Source organism: Perognathus longimembris, chromosome 1 (genome assembly GCF_023159225.1).
Source record: "Perognathus longimembris pacificus isolate PPM17 chromosome 1, ASM2315922v1, whole genome shotgun sequence".
NCBI lineage: Eukaryota > Metazoa > Chordata > Mammalia > Rodentia > Heteromyidae > Perognathus > Perognathus longimembris.
In genome coordinates this window covers 2,827,280-2,846,891 of record NC_063161.1, presented here as the reverse complement: position 1 = coordinate 2,846,891, position 19,612 = coordinate 2,827,280, and the positions used below count along the sequence as shown (strand labels likewise).

General features: G+C 66.6%; 1 protein-coding gene and 1 pseudogene across 1 annotated transcript in view; one reads left to right on the top strand and one right to left on the bottom strand.

The window, feature by feature from the left end:
• Nucleotides 1-504: 504 nt before the first annotated feature.
• Nucleotides 505-1,265, bottom strand: LOC125346557 (annotated as a pseudogene).
• Nucleotides 1,266-3,465: 2,200 nt separating this feature from the next.
• The window catches only part of Gramd4 (GRAM domain containing 4), a 57,555-nt gene continuing 41,408 nt past the window's right edge, over nt 3,466-19,612 (top strand). Inside the window, exon 1 of the mRNA XM_048353897.1 lies at nt 3,466-3,641. Coding sequence (XP_048209854.1) covers nt 3,613-3,641 — 29 coding nt within the window. The 5' untranslated portion in view covers nt 3,466-3,612. The remainder of the gene's footprint in view (nt 3,642-19,612) is intronic.

Genomic DNA, 19,612 nt, shown 5'->3' with positions numbered 1-19,612 from the left:
CCCATCCGGCTCCGCCCCAGGCCCCCCCCTCCTGTCTGCTCCCTCCCTGCCCTGGCCATGCATGCGTAGAATGTTCCGCAGGCTTCTGCCCTGTGTTGTGCCAGGGAGAACGGCCACTGTGTCTGTACCCCCTTCTTTTCTTTTCTTTTCCACACTGGAGAGGAGGCATGTGTATTATAAAAATGTACGTAGAGTAAAATTTCACGACATCTGGTGACACAATGGATCTATGAACTGGCTTGACAGGACTGATAACTTAAGAGTAAAGGTTTACTCTCAGTCACGCGAGTCAGTCTGAGAGAGCGACCGAAGAACTATACATATATTAAAAAAAAAACCTAAAAAATATTTAGGAAAGCAACCTTTTGTATGTACGTACACTCGCTGATCAAGGGCCAAAATTTCCCTACTGATGAAAACTATTAGAAGGGATGTATAACACGCACTACACATGTTTCAAAAACAGCATGTCTCCAAAATTATACATTTCTTTACAAACAAACACTACGATATGAACTGTAGAATACCGCCAGCTTGGGTTCCAAAGCACGCTGCCCCCGCCGCATCCCTGGGCCCCGCATGAGAGCACGTCTTTCGGGCTTGGGGCTCTAAGAACATCTCTTTTGCTCTTTTTGGTTTTATGTTTCCATTTTCATTTTCTTCAAAATTGGCACGAACCTGCTTCTTGGCAATTTTTGTTTTTTTTCCCCAGTTGTCCCCACCAAGGTTTCCTATCTTCTGGCCATTTCTTCATCTGACACGTGGAGCTTGACTGTTTCTTCTTCCTCCTCCTCTTCTGCTTTGCTCTTAGGGCTCATCGGAAGCATTAATTTCTCAACTCCAGGATTAAAGCCTCTGAATGACATTCTTCCACAGAGGAGAGCTTCACATGTCAAGAAACCCCGCTCTCCTATTATGAAACTCTCTTTCTCTTTCAGCTCTTTCAAATACCAGTGTCCTTGACTAAGGATCTTCTTTCCTTCCTCTTCTAGTTGTTTCTCGGTTTCTGAGTCCAGGCCCCTTAGCACGCACTTCATGCGCAGCAGGTTTCTGGACAACCTGGTCTTGCGTTCAGACGCCACGTTGGCTCTTGCCCCCTTCTTTTCTGTTGGTGCCCTGCCTGTGGTCCCAGAGGGCTTGGCTTGCACGGGTGGCCACAACACCCCTACACTTCCCCCAGCCCGGCCTTGGCCACCATCCCGGCTAGGGCTTGTGACCGGGCAATTCGGGGGGATTCGCTCCCTGGGATCAGCTCTGCAGGACATACCTGCAGAAGAGCAGGAAGAGAGAGAGAGGCAGAGACAGACAGACAGACAGGGAGAAGAGGACAGATTGTCTCCTTTATTTGGGGTTGCTTTTTGTCACATATAAAAAGGCCAGGGTCCTGCCTGGGGGTGTCTCAGTCCATTTCTGTAATGGCCGGCCTGAGACAGGGTATCTCTAAGGAGAGATGTTGTTCTCAGGATTGCAGAGGCTGGAGAGTCAAGGCCCAGGGCCTGCCGCTTGTTGTCAGGCCAGCCCCCTTCCGGGTGGAAGGCAGGGAGAACTCTCCTGGGAAGGCAATGTGGGGGAAGGGTGAGACCCAGGGACCCATCCCTACCCTTCCAGGGGGATCCCACTGCTACCCAGAACAGCAGCAAGCCATTGGGGGGCCAGAGGCCTCCCCAGGCCCCACCGCTGGGCACCGTTGTCTGGGGATCACGTTGGTACCATGGGGACTTTCGGGCTCCGGGGAGGGACACACGCGACTGCTCAGAGACGGTGGGGAGAAAGGACAAAGCCAAGGGGACAACAGTGTGGGGGGCCGGAGGGAGGGGTGCTCTGATGCGGGGTGGGGGGGGGTGGGAGGACGCTTCCCGGAGCTGGTGGCTTTGGGACTGGCCCGGCAGGAGGGACGCACCCCTGGGAGGACGTGGCCAGGGCCGTGTCCTGGAAGACAAGTGGTATTTCCCCGGGGAGCACAGGGACAGGCAGGGGAGCCCAGTTAGGCCTGGGCTGGGGGGGGTTGGTGAGGGGTAGACGTCAATGTGACTTAAGCGTTTACTGCCCAAAGGAGCTTTCACCCAACGAGGACTCTGCCCTGCCAGCAGCTCCCTGCCCCACCTGAGCCAGCTGGGGGCCAGAGGGGCCACACTGTGCGGCTCCCGCAGGTGGCCGGGGGGCTGAGCGTGGGTCCTGGCCGCCCGGGGCAGGGCTGGGGGCCGGGCGTCCCCTCCACCCGCCCATCCTCCCCCAGCGGGGGCCCAGGCCGGGGAGCTGAGCGTGGGTCCTGGGGTTCCCTCCACCCGCCCATCCTCCCCCAGCGGCGGCCCGAGCGTGGGTCCTGGGGTCCCCTCCACCCGCCCATCCTCCTCTAGAGGGGGCCCAGGCCGGGGGGGGGGGCGCTGAGCGCGGGTCCTGGGGTCCCCTCCACCCGCCCATCCTCCCCCAGCGGGGGCCCAGGCCGGGGGGGGGGGGGCTGAGCTTGGGTCCTGGGGTCCCCTCCACCCGCCCATCCTCCCCCAGCGGGGGCCCAGGCCGGGGGGCTGAGCGTGGGTCCTGGGGTCCCCTCCACCCGCCCATCCTCCCCCAGCGGGGGCCCAGGCCGGGGGGCTGAGCGTGGGTCCTGGGGTCCCCTCCACCCGCCCATCCTCCCCCAGCGGGGGCCCAGGCCGGGGGGCTGAGCGTGGGTCCTGGCCGCCCGGGGCAGGGCTGGGGGCCGGGCGTCCCCTCCACCCGGCCCAGCGGGCTCGGCGGGCCGCAGTGGCCTCGGACTCCTGCCGGCCTCGCGGTGCCCGGGGCCGCGGCTGAGGTTCCCGGGATGGGGTGAAGGGCCAGGTTCCGGGGCGTCCCGGGGGCGCCGGCGTGGACTCGCGGCGCGCGGGGCGCCCCTGGCAGCCAAGTCACCGGTCCGTCCCCGAGCTTCCCGGCGGCGGGCGCGGGCGCGGGCGCGGGCGCGGGCGCGGGCGGGATGACCCGGGCGCGCTCCGGCGCGGCTGCGTCCGTGGCGTCGCTGGCCGCGAGTGGCGGGAGGCCGCGCGTGCGCGTGGGTGCGGGAGGAGCGCCCCACGTGGGCCACCCAAACAAAGGCGGCGCCGCGTGACCGGGCGCGCGGGCGCGGGCACGGCGGAGCGGGCGCGTCCCCGCGTGGAGGCGGGAGAGGCAGGCGCGCCCCCGCGGGGCGCCGGGAGGAGGCGGGAGAAGCGGAGCCCGGAGCCGGAGGGGCGGGGCCTGGCGGCTCGGGGGGCGGGGCCCGACGGCTCGTGGGCGGGGCTTAGCGGCTCGGGGGAGGAGCTTGGCGGCTCGGGGGCGGGGCTTGGCGGCTCGGGGGCGGGGCTTGGCGGCTCAGGGCGGGGCCCGGCGGCGGCTCGGGGGCGGGGCCCGGCGGCTCGGGGCGGGGCGGCGGCTGCGCAGGCCGGGCCCCGGGCCGCGCAGACTCCGCGCAGCGGGACGCGAGCGCGCGACCCGGCGCCGCCGCCGCCGCCGCCTCCGCGCTCGTGGCCGGGACCCGCGGGGCCGCCTCCTCCCCGCTGCCCGCTCCCCGCTCCCCGGCGCCGCCAGGCTCCCGGGCGGGCGGCAGGTGCCGCGCAGCCGGGCCGGGGCCGGCGACCGAGCCGTCGCGGCGGCGGGTGGATGAGAGTTGGCCCCGATCTCCGCGCAGGGTAAGCGACGCGCGGACGCACGCGTGGACCTGGGCGGCCCTCGCCGCGCGCCGTCCCCCGGGCCGGCGGCCCCCGCTCGGCGCGCTCCCCGCGCGCCTCCCGCCACGGCCCGGGCCCGGAGCGGGGGGGGGGGGGCCGGCGTGGGGGCTCCGGGGCGCCGAGGGCCGCGGCGTCGGCGGGGCTGGGTACGTACGGCCCGGCTAGAGGAGCGGCGTCCGCGGGGCGCGGGGCACAGCCTGGGCTGGGGCGGGGGGGGGGGGTGGCGGTGTCACTGCCCTGGGGGCCGCTGAGGCTGGATGGCCGGGGTGCACGAGAGCGGGCACCGGCCACCCATTCCTGGGGGGTCTGGAGAGGGGAAGCGCGCCCAGGCCCGCGCCCCCCCAGGCACAGCCTGGCCAGAACTTGTGGCGCTTGTTTCTCCCTGCACCCCACTTTCCTCCCTGCCCAGCTCTCCTTTTGTTTGGGTGTTACCTGGGGTGGGGTGGCACCTGGCTGGAGCCCAGGCCTGTGTGTGAGTGTGTGTGTGTGTGTGTGTGTGTATACAACAAGAAGCCAGGGCCCGTGTGGCAGCCCCCAGCCCACAGTCCCCACCTGCTTGGAACAGGACCAGCACACCTGGGTGTGGGGAGGTGGGGGAGGTGGGGGTAGAGCCAGCCTGGCCTGGGCCTGGTCCTGGGCAGGCACAGTTAGCTGTGGGACCTCAGGGCTGGAGATCTGAGTGGGACACCAGACCCATCCACCCGGATGGCACCCACAGCCCGGTGACTCTCGAGGTAGGAGGAATTCCACTTAGGGTGGTGTTTGGCAGGGTTGCCTTCTTGTGGATTGGGGAGGGAATTGTCAGATCTGAGCTGTGGAGGCCCAGATCCCTCTAGCCCAGCCCAGCCCTGCCCAGCCGTGGGGCTCCCTGCATGGCTGGGCCTGGAGGAGAGTCTGGATGATGGCTCTTTTGGGGCTGAGGTAGAAGGCAGTTGGAGACCATGTTGTGACCTTGGCAAGGCCCTGAGCCTCTGGTGCCTCAGTTTCCTGCAGTCGGGAGAGGGAGAAGACAACTAGGAGAACCAATGATGTAATGAGGGTGCCTTGAAGGCCAGCCGCACCTTGGGTCAGGAGTCAGTGCAGGCTGGCCAGGCCAGAGCTGTCCTTTGCCTCCCAGGTGGCCATGGCTGGCCTGTGACACTCGGTGAAGATCTCCCGTCGCTTCCTGACTGCTTTTCCACCTGTCTCCAGTGCTGCCCAGTGACGGGGTTCTGTTGGCGGCCTCTGTCCCATGCTATTTGGAGAATGCATCCCTGAGATGTTAGCCATGATGCCAAGCTTAAGGGGGGATCTCAAGAAGCCCGTCCCTCCTTCCTACCTGAGACGGCTCTGAGACAGCTGCCTGGCCTCCCCGCTTGCCTTGGCTGTGTTAGTGACCTTCTGCAGCACGGGGCAGGGGCCTCCCAGCACTGGACTCAAGGGGGCCCTGGGGCTCATGCGCGGTGGGCTCTATTGTACTCTGGCTCTGCCCGTCTTTCTTCGGCCACCCTGGCTGGTGGTGGGGACTGCGTCTTTCCCGCTTGTTCCTGCGATGTCTGGTGTCACCCGAGAGCCACTTCCTGGAAAGGGCACGGGGACCTTGTGTGGTTGACGTCTGTTACACAGCCCTGGGCACCTGTTTATCCTGTGCCTCCTACTGAGGTTAGGAGGAAAGCCCGGGCCGTCCTCTCCACACTCCTTCGGTGCCTGTTACCTGTGGGGTGGGGCACAGTGTCAGCCCCCGTGGCATCTGCTCTCCTCCTCTTTTCTGGGCCTTACCTTCAGCCCCTCCAGAGTTGGCACGAGTCAGCAGCATTCCTGAGTCTCCCAGTTTCGCCATACAGCAGAGTAGACTGGCGCTGTGGCTCACGCCTGTCATCCTAGCTGCTCGGGAGGCTGAGATCTGAGGACCAGGGTTCCAAGTCAGTCCGGGCAGCAACGCCCGTGAGACTTATCTGAAATTAACCACCAAAAAGCCACAAGTGGAGCGGTGGCTCACGTGGTAGAGTGGTAGTCTTGAGTGAAAAAGCTAAGGGGCAGTGCCCAGGCCCTGAGTTGAAGCTCCAGAACTGGCAAAAACCCAAACCAAACCAAACCAAAAAAGAGAACTAGCGCGTGGGCCAATCAATGGCAACGGAGCGCCACCCGAATCTGAGGGGCACTGTGGGCCGCGGGGCTGAGCAGCCGGGATGGAGTTCTCGCTGGGACGACGTTCCCAGCGTTCTAGAAAAGCCAGCCTGGCCCATCACGCCTCCCTTCCCACGGACCAGAGACCCGAAGGGCCGACGTTCCGTTCCGCGGTGTGGACCGTGGTGAGTGCCGCTCCGGGGACGCGTGGGCCCCCTCCCCCTCCCCGCATCGCCGTGGGGGCATTTTCTTCCGGAAGCCGGATCCGCCGAGCCCGTGGAGCTGCCGTGTCCGTCCTGGAGAGGCGTGGCTCCAGCCAGGGGCCGCCCTTTTCGTGGGGAGCTGGGCGCGTTGCCCTTTTGTGAGCCTCTGGTCTCTGGTATTGGTGTGTGTACACACGCGCGTGCATGTGGAGGGGCGTATCTCTTGGTGTCAGGGGCAGGATGATCCGAAGGGACATGTTGTGACTGGCTCTGCAGCTGGGTCACCTGTCTTTGGAGGCTCTGTCTCCCTCCCTCCCTCCCTCCCTCCCTGCCGGGGGCCTGGGGAGGGCCCCGTTGGCAGTCAGGCAGGCTGGTGGCCTCTGCTGACCGTGGGGGGATGAGTGGCGGAGCGTGCCGTGCGGGCAGGAATGAATAATGGATGGAGGGAGATAAGCCGGGGCCTGTGGGCCGGGCACAGCCAGGAGCAGGTAAATGTAGACGCGTTGCCCCACGGGCACTTTCTTCTGCTTTGGCCTGGGGACGCCGGGTTCCAGGTGGCCGTGTCTCCCGAGAGCCAGCCCCGGTGGTGTCGGGCCTGCGTTCTCCTTCCCTTTACGCTGCATGCTGGGAAGAGCCTGGGAAGCACCGCTTGTGGTGGGGTGAAAGTCCGAGTCCTCGGCAGCAGGAGCAGGTGCGGGCCGGCCGGCCTGGGAGGAGCCTGGACACCTGCTGGTGGCTGTTCCTTGTCCTGCCCGGTGCCGGCAGCCCGGGCCCAGAGCACTGCACCTGCCGGGCGGCTTGAGGGTGGGGAAATGGCCGGTCTGGGCCCTGCAGGCGGAAGCCCAGGCTTTCCCTAATTAGAGAAGCTGTGTTCTCTTCCCTGGGGCGTTGCGTGTGGCCCGGGCGGGTGTTTGGGCTGTAAGTCACCGCTAATGACATTCAACATCTGAAGGCCATTGTTCAGACTGTTGGCATTTGAGTTATGACCGGGGCTGTGATTATGTTTAAGCTCTGTGATTAGAGTCCCCTGCAGTTACAAGGGAAGACAGGAAGTATTGGCCTCTCGAAAAAAAAGTTAATCGTGGTAACAGAATCTGCTCCACACTGTGCGCTCTTCACAGATTGTCTCAGAGCCTGTGTTCCGCCCCGTTCTCCCATTGAGGAAACTGAGGCACAGGCCTGGCTGTTCTCTAACAGACGTAGGGTTCGAGCTCAGCCTCTCTCCCCCAACAACCATCTTTCCGTAAAGTTCAGCACAGTTGCTGAGCTTTGCGAACAAACCATAACCAGTCTGCTTAGTGGTGATGCGTCCTCTCCTTGCACTCAGGTTTAGCACTTAGGGTGGTGATGCGTCCTCTCTGCACTTAGCTAAGCAGTGGTGCGTCCTCTCCTTGCACTTAGGTTTAGCGGTGGTGCGTCCTCTCCTTGCACTCAGGTTTAGCGGTGGTGCGCCCTCTCCTTGCACTCAGGTTTAGCGGTGGTGTGTCCTCTCCTTGCACTTACGTGTAGCGGCGGTGCGTCCTCTCCTTGCACTCAGGTTTAGCGGTGGTGCGTCTCTCCTTGCACTTAGGTTTAGCGGCGGTGCGTCTCTCCTTGCACTCAGGTTTAGCGGTGGTGCGTCCTCTCCTTGCACTCAGGTTTAGCGGTGGTGTGTCCTCTCCTTGCACTCAGGTTTAGCGGTGGTGCGCCCTCTCCTTGCACTCAGGTTTAGCGGTGGTGCGTCCTCTCCTTGCACTTAGGTTTAGCGGCGGTGCGTCCTCTGTTTGCACTCAGGTTTAGCGGCGGTGCAGTAATGGCCAGAGGTGGAGGTGCTCTTGCCTGCCCCGGGCCCTCTTGAGCGCTTTATCTGACTCACTTCCCCCTTAGGGGCCCTCGCCGGCATGGCGGGTGCCTGGTATCGCCCAGTTGAATGGGTGGGCTCCTCTCCCGGCTCGGCCTCATGCGCAGGGGCCGGTTAGGTGCAAGGTCTTCGTTGTGGTGTGGTTTTATTTTTATTTTATCTACTGTTGAGCTTGGACCGGAGGGTGGGTACCGGCCCCGAGCTTTGGTGCTCGCGTCGCGTGCTCGACCCCCTGTGCCCGGGCCACCGGTCCCCTTGCAGCTTCCTGACGGGGAATCGGAGATGAAGCCTCACAGACGTCCCCCCAGGCTGGCTCGCAGCCTCCGTCCCGGGGATTCGAGGCGTGCGCCTCCGGTGCCTGGCCTTGTGGTTTGACGTGTTGCAAGGGCTCAGCGTCCCGGGGCCTCCGTCCCGTGGGTGACGCTGGGCCCGGAGTTGGGTCGCCGGGGTCTGAGAGCGGTCCCCTGCTCGGGACCACCGATCTCCACCCCTTCCCACAGAAGCCTGTGCGGAGTGAGTGGGGAGACCCAGCCGCTGATTCCTTGGTCTCCTCTGTGTGTGTGTGTGTGTGTGTGTGTGCACGCGCGCACACCCCGTGGCCTGGGCCGAGTGGTGGTCTCCCAGTGAGAGCTTGCAGCATGGCGCCTGCCACCCGCACAGCGTGGCAGCCATCTGGGGGGGAGGGCGGAGTGGGGGCTCCGAAGCCCCGAGCCTGTCCCTGGGGAGCCGCCCGGTGATGGCACGGTGCGTAGGAGGCTCCCGGGCCGTCCTGGTTGGGTTCTGCCGAGCTCAGGGGGACAGGCCCCGGTGTCTCCCCGACCTCCTGCCTGCTGCGCTGCCTGGGGCGGGCACCGGGGCGGGCGTGGGGGGCCAGGGGTGGCGTGGACGCTGGGGTGGCGTCCTCAGGGCCCAGCTGGCGGCCGAACCCGGGTCCTTGGCCCCGTGAACACGCGCGCCTCCCGACACAGATCCACACCGGCCCGCGTGGATGCTCCCTGGTGCTCGCCTGGACCCAGACCCGGCTCTGTGAGCCCGGGGTCCTGGAGACGCGAGCGAGCGAGGCGGACTCGCACGCTTCCCCGCACGCGCCCCGCACGCGCCGCGGGCCCCGGGGACCTGCCGCGTGGAAAGCGGCCGTCCCTCCTCGCTGAGGATGGCTCGGGAGTTTCTTCTTTGGTCTGCTGGCTTGGCTCCTTGTGGAGGGGAAGAGGCGCTGCTTCGGGATCAGGAAGGGCTTGTGAAACGTGCGCTTTTGTCTTCGCCGCTCTTTCTCAAGATGGAACCGAGGCACACCTCAGATCGTTCGAGAACGGGTGGAGGGTGCTGGTACACTTCAGGATTACTTGCGCACTGTTAACCTTATTTCTAAGCCACCTTACATAAACACATCTTACCCTGTTCAAGCTCGCGTGCAGGTCGTGAACCTGAGCTCAAGCAGTCTAAGCGAAGGGACGGAGCCTTCTGGGTTAGCGCTAAATAGGCCCTGTGTGCGTGCTTGCCAGAGTTTTGGCTCGCTGGTGCACCCTTCTGCAAAGGTAAACTTTGCCTTGCTGAGACAACTCTTTATTTTCGTGCTTATTGTTTGTGACTGCAATGGCTCTTGGAAATCGTATTTAGAAGACCATCCGACATGGAGCGTTAAGTGTTACCCCACATCGCCGCCCTGCCTAGGGCCCCCGCGAGCATTTGCGGCAGATCTTTACTGCAGGCGTGCTTGGTTTCTTTGCCTTATGTGACAGTGACAGTGACCTGTGAACCTGGGGAGGGACTGTTCCCCCCCATGGTTCTGAGGGAGAGGGAGGGGAGGAGGCCGGGAACTGAAGGACTGGACTGCCGGCGGGCACAGACTGGGGCAGCCCCTTTGAGATCTGAGCACGGGGCCCTCTGTGAACCACCTGAGTGGTCTCTCCTTCCCAGGTCGCCTCGGTGCTCTGAGCCTTTGGGGCTGTGATCCCGGCGGGGTCTGTCTCCTGCCTGCCTCTGGACTTGCCGCCGTGACGGGGGTAGCCTCTGACCGTCTCCATCCACGGAGCCATCCGCGGAGCAGGGCGGGCTCGCCGGTCGCCTTTCTGGGAAAGGCTGTGCACACCGGGAATACCGCGCGGGCTGTTTGTGAACTGGGAGCCGGGTGGACACCCCAGCCCTGCTGACCAGGGCTCTGCACCTCTGCTTCTTTTCTGTACAGCGGCTCAGGGGTGTCCCGGGCCCTGGCCCCTCCCCCAGGAGCGGGGATGGGATCTGAGCCAGGCAGCGGGGATCCGGGTGCGGGGAACGTGTAGGCGGAGGGGGCGGGAGGTCGGGAGGGAGTCGGGTGCCGAGTCCCCCGCAGAGCCGGGCTGGGGTGCTGGGCCGGGCGCCGCGGGGCGGTTTGGCACCTGGGGTCCCGCCCGCTGCGTGACGCGAGCGGGGCCCTGCGTGTGCCAGCCGCGCGGGTGAAGGCGTGGCGGGGAGGCTGTGTGGACCGCACCGCGCTCGTGGGGGGAGAGCCGGGCACCGGGCCTGGGCCTATACGGGGAGGAGCGTGCCGCCGTCGCGGGGGCTGCTCTGCCGGGCTCCAAGCGGGGGTTTTCTTTTCGGGATCAGCCTGTTAGGCTGTTGGGTTCCCCTTCCTGTGGGAGCAGGGATCCTGGCTCGGACACCAGCCACAGCCCCTCCCCTCCCCTCCCCTCCTGGGGCGTGGAGCGGAGCCAGCCCGGGCCTGGACGAGGCTGTGGGAGCCCACGGTGAGCGGGAGACCCGGGAGGCAGAGGGTCCCCGGCCGTGGGGCCCCCGGTGGACAGGCGTGAGCGGGAGGAGGGGAGCCCCCCGCGCAGGGGCTGGAGTCGGGGTGTCCAGGCCGGGCGAGGCCTCCGCCACTCGCTGGCCTTCCTGGCGCGGCTCAGGCTCGGGCTCCTGGGGAGGGGGAGGGGGAGGGGGAGGGCAGCGTGCCGTGGAGGCCCCGGCTCCACTCCCACGTTCCCCATCCCGGGCGGGGTCTCAGGAAGCAGGTGGAGCGGGCCAGGAGCTGTTGAGAGCAGGACCTGGGCCGTCTGCCCAGTGGGGGCCCCCCCCGCCCCCCAGCAGGGTCTCTGGGAGCTGGCCTGCGCTCGGCCGTCCTCCCGAGTGGCTCTTCACGGGGGCGAGGCCGACGCGGCCCGGTCCGCCCATCCCCGGCCTGGGCCGCCTGCTGGGGTTCTGTGGCTCAGGGCGCCCTCCACCCCCAGTTCCCTGTCCAAGCCCGGCTGGCCTCGGCCCTCCCCGCTCTGCAGGCCGAGGCTGCGGCCTGCTCCTCCTGCGACGGCCAGGCCGTCATCAGCTGCAGGTGGCCCTGGCCTGCAGGGGTGCTGTCTGTGTGGTTGCCGAGTGTGCGGCTGGGTTATGTGGACCGGGGCACCTCCCTGCTTGCCCGGGAGAGCGGCCGCAGGTGACGCTGCCGGACCTGCACGGCAGCCCGGGGAGGGACCGAGCTCGGGGGTTCGCAGCTCAGGGAAGCGCGGCTGTCTTCTGCTCGTGGAACCTGAACGCGGACACGTGACAGTTAGGATTTTGAAGCAGCTGGGTGCTGGTGGCTCTCCCTTGTGACCTTAGCTACTCAGGAGGCTGAGACCTGAGGCTCACACGCAGTTCAACGCCAGCTCCCAGGACAGGAAAAGTCTGGGAACTGCCCCTCTCCAGCAGAAAGCTTGGACAGACTTGGTAGAGTGCTCGCCTAGAGTAGGAAGAAGCTCAGGGAAAGTGCCCAGGCCTTAAGAAAAACATCAAATAAAATGCTGAGCAGCCTGAGTCGCTAAGAGGATGTGTCACACGCTTGCAGTCCCAGCGTTGCAGAGACTGAATGAAGCAGGAGAGAGGGAGCTCGAGGCCGGCCAGCCCCGCTGTGATCCCGGCGGGGCGGGCGGGCGGGGCCCCTCGCTGGAGGAGCTCTCCACGGAGCTGAGCCGGGGCCCCGGGAGGGAGCTCGGAGCCCAGCAGCCGGCGATCACTGCTGGGAACTGAGCGGAGCGTGGGCCATCTCCCAAGATGGCATCTCCGCAGGGAGCCCGGAGGACAGGGTGGGGGCGGGTGTGTGGGGGGAACCGGGAAGCCCGGCTGTCAGAATGGACACACAGCCCCCTGGGACTCGCTCGTCTAGGGTCTCACGGTGGCTTCTGCAGCTGCAGTTCCTCTCCTGTTGACTGAGGAGAGAGGAAGAGGGCACGGGAGGCCCCCCCGCGGCGGGTGGGACCGGCAGGCCGCGGGGACGGAGCGGGCTGGCGGGGTGGGGTCTGCGGTTGGTGCCCGGCCTCAAGGCTTGGCCTGGAGGCCTCGCAGTTCCTGGGCCCCAAGGAAGGTGACATCTTGCTGAGCAGCCGTCACTGGGGAATGTGGGGGGGGGGAGGGGGGAGGTGTGAATCGCTCCACAGGCGTGCCACCAGAAGAGAGCGAAGGTGGAGTGGGGGCAGAGACTGGGGTGCGGAGGGAGAGCCCCCAAGGAGGAGCCCGAGCGTTGACACGTGCTGCCCTTCGGGCCCGCCGCCCCCCGGTGGGGGTGCCCCCGTGTGCCGAGGTGGGGGAGTCGGTGGTGTGGAGAGGAAGCGAGCGATGAGTCACTCACCCGCGGCACCAGGGCGGAGCCCCTGGAGGATGGCACTGAGGGTGACCCCTGCCCCCCCCCCCCCCCGCTCTGCCCATGGGAAGGACTCAGATCCCCTTAGTGGTGTCTGGAGACCCAGGGGCGGGCGGGAGGCCCAGGCCCGGTCTGGGAGGGGCGTGGAGGGTGGGGTGGAGGCGCGGGAGGGCGGCCGTGCTGACCTCGGCCTGCGCTCTCGGAGCGACTTGGAGCTGGGCGTCTGGCCTTGGGAGTCTCAGGTTGGGCCAGCCCTGGGGAGCCAGCCCCCCGGCCTTCTCTGCTGCTGGAGAGGGTGCCCTGGAGTTGGGGGGGGGGCAGCCCAGGTGGTGCTGGGGCCCTGCTGCCCCGCCTGTGATGAGGAGAGGGCCCACTGGCCCTCCGGACAGCTGGTGCCCGGGGCCAGTGTCTGGGCCCCATTGTCCTCCTGGAGGCCAGGAATAGGGGAGCCGGCCTCTGGCCAAGCACTGTAAGCCATGACAAGGCCCTGTGCGTGGAGCGGTGGCCACCTCAGAGCGGGGACTGGGGGGCTCTCTCCCCAGAGCTGGGGGCTGCCTTCCTCCCCCCTGCCCAGCCCTGCCTGGACGCCCTGCTCCTTCCCCGGCCCCCTCCAGGATCCCACAGTCAGGCTCCCAGCTCCTGTGTCCCTTGGGCCAGGTCCTGATGGTCCCCGAAGGTTTGGGGGGAGCACGTGCAGGTGGCCCAGGCCACGGGCTCCCGGCGCTCGCTGGGCGGTGCCCGCAGAACACAGCGCGTCTGAAGGTTGCGGAGCTCCCTTCCCGCGCACCTGCCCTTGGCTCCTGGGACCCTGGGTGCTGGGGGGACCCTCGCAAGGCAGGGGATACCAGGGGGTGGGGGCCTGGGTGGCGGGGTCTCTGCCTCAGTGGAGTAGCGTGGTCTTGCAGGGGCGGGGCTGCCCCAAGGGGAAGGAGAGGGAGCCGTCCGTCCGTTATCTGAACCCCTGCCGGGCCCAGGGATGTGTGGGGGTGGCCGCCACCCCCTGGGGTCACGGGAAGCTGAGGACATGGGGATCTGGCGGGTCCTGGCGCGGCTCCCGGAGGGGGGGGGGCCCCCGTCGCTCTCAGCCCACACGTCCGTCCCTCAAAGCGTCCGTGTGTCTTCACTCACCCCTCCTCGTGGCTTTGGGGGTGCACCCACGCGTAGCGCCTCCCGCGGCCCACGTCACAGGTGTCTTTGGACATCTCCGCCACGTGCACCGCCCCCCCCCAGGGCCCCCGGTGCCCACTGCCCGCGCCCTCTGGACGGCAGGAGATGTAGTCTTGGTCTGAGAGGCGGGAAGGTGCCGGGGAGGGCAAGGACGGGGGGACCCGGGGCCGGGCAGGCCAGGACGCCAGGGCTGCCCAGGGAGAGGCTCCTGTCCCCGGTGCGACCCACCCGGGGCCCGGGCTGCTGCTGGGTGAGTCCTCATGGGCACCTTTGCTGGCGACCTGGGGAGGGGGCGGGCGGGGGGCGGGGGAGCCGGGGCTGGAGTCCGGTGAGTGCCGGCAGCCACGGAGGAAGGCGGGCGGGGCCTCCTCGCGGGCCAGGGAGTCCAGAACAGCCGCCCGGCCGCGGTGGAAGGGAGGTCGCGCAGCCCCCTCGCCGTGGACTCGCCCATCGGGGACTTAGGGAAGTCGCCGCCGCCGCCGTGCTGGCCGCTGGGGTTTGTGGGCGTGGACCCCGATGTGCCGCGCGAGTCCGTGGGGAGGCTCACAGCCGCTCCGGGCTCCCCGGGGGGCCTGCGCCCCCCCCTCGTAGTTGCTGGGGACACTCAGGAGGTGGGGGATGGTGTTGAGGGGCCCTCCGAGGACCGCGAGGCTGTTGTCCTCCCCCCGCCCCCCGCCCCGAGCTCTGGGCTGAGGGCAGGTAGCACGGTGGCCGCACAGCACAGCGGAGGAGAGGGCCGGCCGCCCGACCCAGCCCGTCCCCGCGGCCCCCGCGGCCCAGGCAGGGCACGCAGCCGGTGGCTTCCCCGCGGGATCACACGCCCCGGGGTGAGTCCTCCTCCACTCCCCCCCACCCCGACTTAATTGACAAATAAGTATTGTTCCTTTAAGGTAGGCGAAGTTGTGTCTTTTAACAATCGGGCACCTAATTGTAGGATTAAAAATAGTCCAGCGTGAGTGGGAACTGTTGCTGTGCTGATTCATAAGGAGAGCATCCAGCGCGCCTCTGGGTGGGGTTCGTTCACGTGTGGACTGCCCAGGTCAGGTGCTGCGTGCAGCAGAGTCCCGGGCGGTCAGGTGCTGGGTGCAGAGTTCCGGGTGGTCAGGTGCTGGGTGCAGAGTCCCGGGCAGTGAGGTGCTGGGTGCAGAGTACTGGGTGGCCAGGTGCTGGGTGCAGGGTCCTGGGTGGTCAGGTGCTAGGTGCAGAGTCCTGGGCAGCCAGGTGCTGGGTGCAGAGTCCTGGGCGGCCAAGTACTGGGTGCAGAGTCCTGGGTGGTCAGGTGCTAGGTGCAGAGTCCTGGGCGGCCAGGTGCTGGGTGCAGAGTCCTTGGTGGCCAGGTGCTGGGTGCAGAGTCCTGGGTGGCCAGGTGCTAGGTGCAGAGTCCTGGGCGGTCAGGTGCTTTGTGCAGAGTCCTGGGCGGCCAGGTGCTGGGTGCAGTGTTCTCAGTTTCAGGAGGAGTCTCCCTCCTACCCCTGGGCCCCACAGAAGCCAGACTTGATCCGGGCTCTGAGTTCCGGTGCTCCCGGTGATGCTCCCAGGACATGCCTGCGGTTGTCTTTGGAAGGCATTCTGGTGGCTGGCACCCACGCCCTGCCCTTTCGGGGTGGGGCAGGCCCGGGGGTGGGGGGGGAGCTGTTGGCGTTCCGAGCCGTGGCCAGTTTCTATATGGAAGAGTGGCCCATGTGCCAGTGGGTGTGAAGAGTCTTGGCAACGAAAGCAGCCCATTGTGACCTATTTATAAAGAATTCCTGCGTCGCGTACATGAATATTTTGTCCTAAATCCTGCGTAATTAGAAGATAGAAGCGCTGCTCTGTGCTTATCCTCCCCCCCCCCCAACATAACCTAAATTAGAACTATCTCCATGTGGGTTTGCAAGAGAGAAAAACGCATTTGAACAAACCCAGGAAGGGAGTCGGTTCTATCCGTCCTGTTTGCAGTCTGCGCATAGCGACGGCTGAGGTTAAAGGATCTTCCCCCCATGGCTTCCTTTTTAGTGGAGAAGGGAGTCTCGGTGACATGTGGTCGGTTCTAGCCATTCCTAGATTCTGGCCTGCTTCTTTCTCCCCACACCTCTCTAGGGATGCTTGCTATAGACGGCTTGCCTCCTGCGGGGGGTGGGGGGGGAGGGCGGGGCGGGAGGGAGGCACTCCTGGTCTGCCTGGGGCGGGGCGGGGCAGGTGGGGGGCGAAGCGAGAGGCTTTGAGTGATGGGACTATGAGACAGACTGGTTGGGGGCCTCCTCTCGTTCTCCCCCCCCTTACGTTTGGACCTGATGGACCAATCGCCCTTTCTGTCTGCTTACATTTCCCTTTTCAATGCGCTGCTACAAGGGGTAGGATTTAGGGCTGAGGTGCTGCCCCTGAGCTTTTTCACTCAAGGATGGCGCTCTGCCACTTGAGCCACAGCTCCGCTTCTGGCTTTTTGGTGGTTAATTGGACATCAGAGTCTTACACGCTCTCCTGCCCATCTTGAGTAGCTGGGATCGCGGGTATGAGCCACCACCCCCAGCTCAGAACGGGCTGCTTTTCCCGGTAGAAGTCTCTTCCCGCTCGGGTCTCCTGGGCTGTCTGTGGGTCTCGCTCAAGCCGCGAGTGGCCGGGCACTGCCCGCGAGGCCCTCCCCGAGAGCCAGAGGCCGGCTGTGCGTCTGACGCGGTCGGGAGGTGGCGGGCGTCGTGCTGGGTCAGCCTGGGTGCAGCCCGGGGCGGCCCTGTGCCTGGCCCGCGCCTCTGAGCGCCCCTGAGTCACGCCGGGTCAGGAGGCCCACGCTCCCGGGCGCGGAGAAGCACGGCCCTGCCTGTGGAGGGGGCGGCCGCCCTGCCCGGCAGGTTCGAGGCTGGATGCTGGCCCGGCTCCGTCCTCCGGGAGTTGTCTGGCCCCAGCCACTCCCAACGCCCTTTCTCACCTTGGCTAGCTTCCTGGCCCACTCGGGGAAGTGGAGGCACGCATCCGGGAAGGGGCAGGAACCGGCCAGAGGCCGTGCAGAGGGTGAGCGCCCTCCTCTCCTGGCCCCAGCCCCCGCCGACCCCGAGGCTGCTTTCTGGAAGCGTCTACCGGCTAGTGAGGATGGATTTCCTCTCCTGACACCCACTGTGTGTTTGTCCCTGAGTCACTTGTCACAGCTCCAGGTCGATACGGTGTGGGGAGGTCAGGGGTCACCGCGCCGGGCGGTGTCTCCGCTGCTTGGCCTGGACTGACCCCAGGACCCTTGCTCCGGGGAGCAGGGCCGGCCGGGCGCGCACGCGGGGGCCGCGGCCTTGGGTGGTTAAGCGGCATTTCTGCGGCAGATGGGATCGGTGTCCTCAGGTGTGTGTGTGTGTGGCCAGGTGACCTGCCGTGAGGCCCCTTGGCGCGGGGCCGAGCGCCCTGCCCCGGGTGGGCGGATGCCGGGGCCCCTGGGGTCTCTGGGCCCTGGTTCTTCCTGCCCCTCTCAGCTGCGATCACCGCTGTGGAGGTTGGGCATCAGGGTCCAGAGGCAGCCCCCCCCAGCCCCTGGGGGCCTTCCCACTGCCACCGGGGCCCTTCGCTGGCTGGACACCTCCTCCGCGCGCTCCCTCCAGGAGGACCGGCACCACCCTTCGTGGTGTGGTCCCACAACCTGTTCATCTGGTCCAGCCAGGTCTCCAGCCTGCGTTGAGTCCTGCCCTCGCCAGGAGCCCACAGCCAGAGCCGGGCGCTGGGCTCCGCGCCCCGGGGGTGGGAGGGGGCTCCGCGGGCAGGAGCGGGCGGCCCGGGGCCGCTGGGGGCCGGAGCCTCCTCAGGTGTGGGCTCGGGGCGGCACCCGGGCGGCGGGCAGACCCCGCCTGCCCGCCGGGGGGGTTCCGGCAGGACGTGTGCCGCGAAGGAAGGGGATCAGAAAGCCGGGGTGCGGTACCTCCACGTCTGAGAGGCTCCGTCTCCCCGGGATTAAAGGGTCTGAGGACAGAAGGGCTGCGGCGTGAGATGTGGTGAGTCGGGATCTCAGGCCCACAGGTGGAGAGCGGTGCCCTTCCCTCCTCCCCCCTCCCTCCTTCCTTCCCTCCCCCTCTCCCTCCCTTCCCTTCCTCCCTCCCTCCTTCCCACCCTCCCTCCCTCCCTCCCTCCCTCCCTCCCTTCCCTCCCTCCCTCTCCCTCCCTTCCTCCCTCCCTCCTTCCTGCCCACCCTCCCTCCCTCCCTCATTTCACGGGTTTTCTCAGCCGGCTTTAATTAGAACACACACATCGCGGTTTGGCTTGTAGGCTAGTGTTTTGGGGGAAGTTGGTATGGATGTCGGGCTTTGTGTCCATTTGTCTTCACGGCTGTTCTGCGTGTGCGTAGCCCTGGCCTCTAGGGGGCAGCGGGGGGGGGGCGTGTTCTGGGTCTCGGCGTGTTCTTAGTCTGCTCGTCGGGGTTGGGCCGTGGGGACCTTCCTTTGGTGACACGTGTAGGTGTGTGGGGGGGTGGGGCTTGGCCGCTGTGGTCATTGGTGGCGGGGGCGGAGGGCGCCGTCCGCTGCTGGAGGACTGCACTTGGGAGGAGGGGGCCGTCTGGGAGGACCGTGCCCGGGCGCTGTGGGCCGCGCCTGCCCTCTTCGCCGGGAGGTGCGGTGCTGCCCTCTGAGTCGCTTGCTGTGGGTTCCTGGCTCGTGGACGTTCCGGTGATCGATGGAGGGGCCCCGGGTCTACCCATGGCGGGGGGTCGAGGGGGCGGGGGCAGGATCGAGACCCTGTGGCGAGGTGGCTGTGTCACAGCCCCAGACTCCGGGGGGGGCGGGGACACTTGGCCACAGGAACGGCCCCCACGAGGACCCCGGCTGAAAGCCTGAGGTGACCTCAGACTCTGCGCCGCGTCGCGCTGGGCTGTCCCCGGCAGGCTCTGGCGACCCCCCCCCCCCCCCCGAGCCGGAGAGCCATACCTGGCGGTGAGCATAGGTGTGGAGTGGAGCAGGTGACGGGGAGGGGACAGCGGGAGGGAGGGAGGGGCCCAGGCAGCGTGTGCAGGCCAGGCAGGCCCCGGGCCTCCTTGGGGACCTCCTGAGGTCACCAGGGGTCAGAGATGCCCCTGCACCCCGCTGCTTCTGGCGGCATTCCTTAGGCGTGCCCCTTCCCGCCCGAGACGCGAGTCCCAGCCGGGAACAGGTGCGCGGTGCCCGCTCGCCTCTCGGGAGGCCTGCCCGCTCTTCCAGCCCCGGTGTCGCACACCTGCCCCGGAGGAGGGGGGAAGGAGGCGGGCCAGCGGGGGGGGTCCCTGCCCCCGGGGACCGGGACCTCTGGAGAGGAGGGGTCCTGGACACGGCTGCGCCACCTCCCGAGAGCCGACTGCCGGGCTTTCAGGACTATTCCGTGCGCCGGCCGTCAATCAAGATGAAAGTATGTAAACTTCAAATCAGATAAGGACGCGGGGCCCTGTGGTTACTCGGCGTTCTCTTCCCTCTTCCTGGAGGCGTGTGCGCCTCTCCTCTCGGTGACGTGAGGGGTCTCGAAGCCAGGAGCCTTCGGGGGTCCGGCGGACTGCTCAGTCTGCAGACCCGAGGGGTAATCCGGCGGAGGGAGTGTGAGCACAGTGCAGGGTCGGAGGTCGCGCCATAAACCCCCGCGAGGGCCGCCGGGATCCAGACTGGCCTGGGACACGGGGCTGGCTGGCTGGCGGAAGCTGTGTGTGCATTGGGGTCCTTGGGTCTGGCCCCTTGGGGGACAGGCAGGGGGGTTGTGGGAAGGGACGTGGGACCTGATATTATCTGGATCTGGGCCTCGGCCGTGCTGTTGGTCGACTTCCCGCTTGACGTGGCCAGCCTTGGCAGCCCCGTGGTGCTCCAGCCTCGTGCTCCCTCCAGCTGCTCCAGGGGTCTGCCGCCATCCCAAGCCTTTCTGACCTCGGGGCTTAGGGGCCATCTTCCCCCCCAAAGCCTGGGACGTGGCAGAGGGTCAGACGTTGGGTCTTGCTCCACCCCTGATTGTGTGAGCCCCCTTCCGTCCCCCTCCCGAGCCTTGCTGAGTCTCCAGGGTTGGCATCACGTGGGAAAGTGGGCTGTTGGGAGAGTCACCAGCTTGGGGGGGGGCTGAGGGGGGCTGG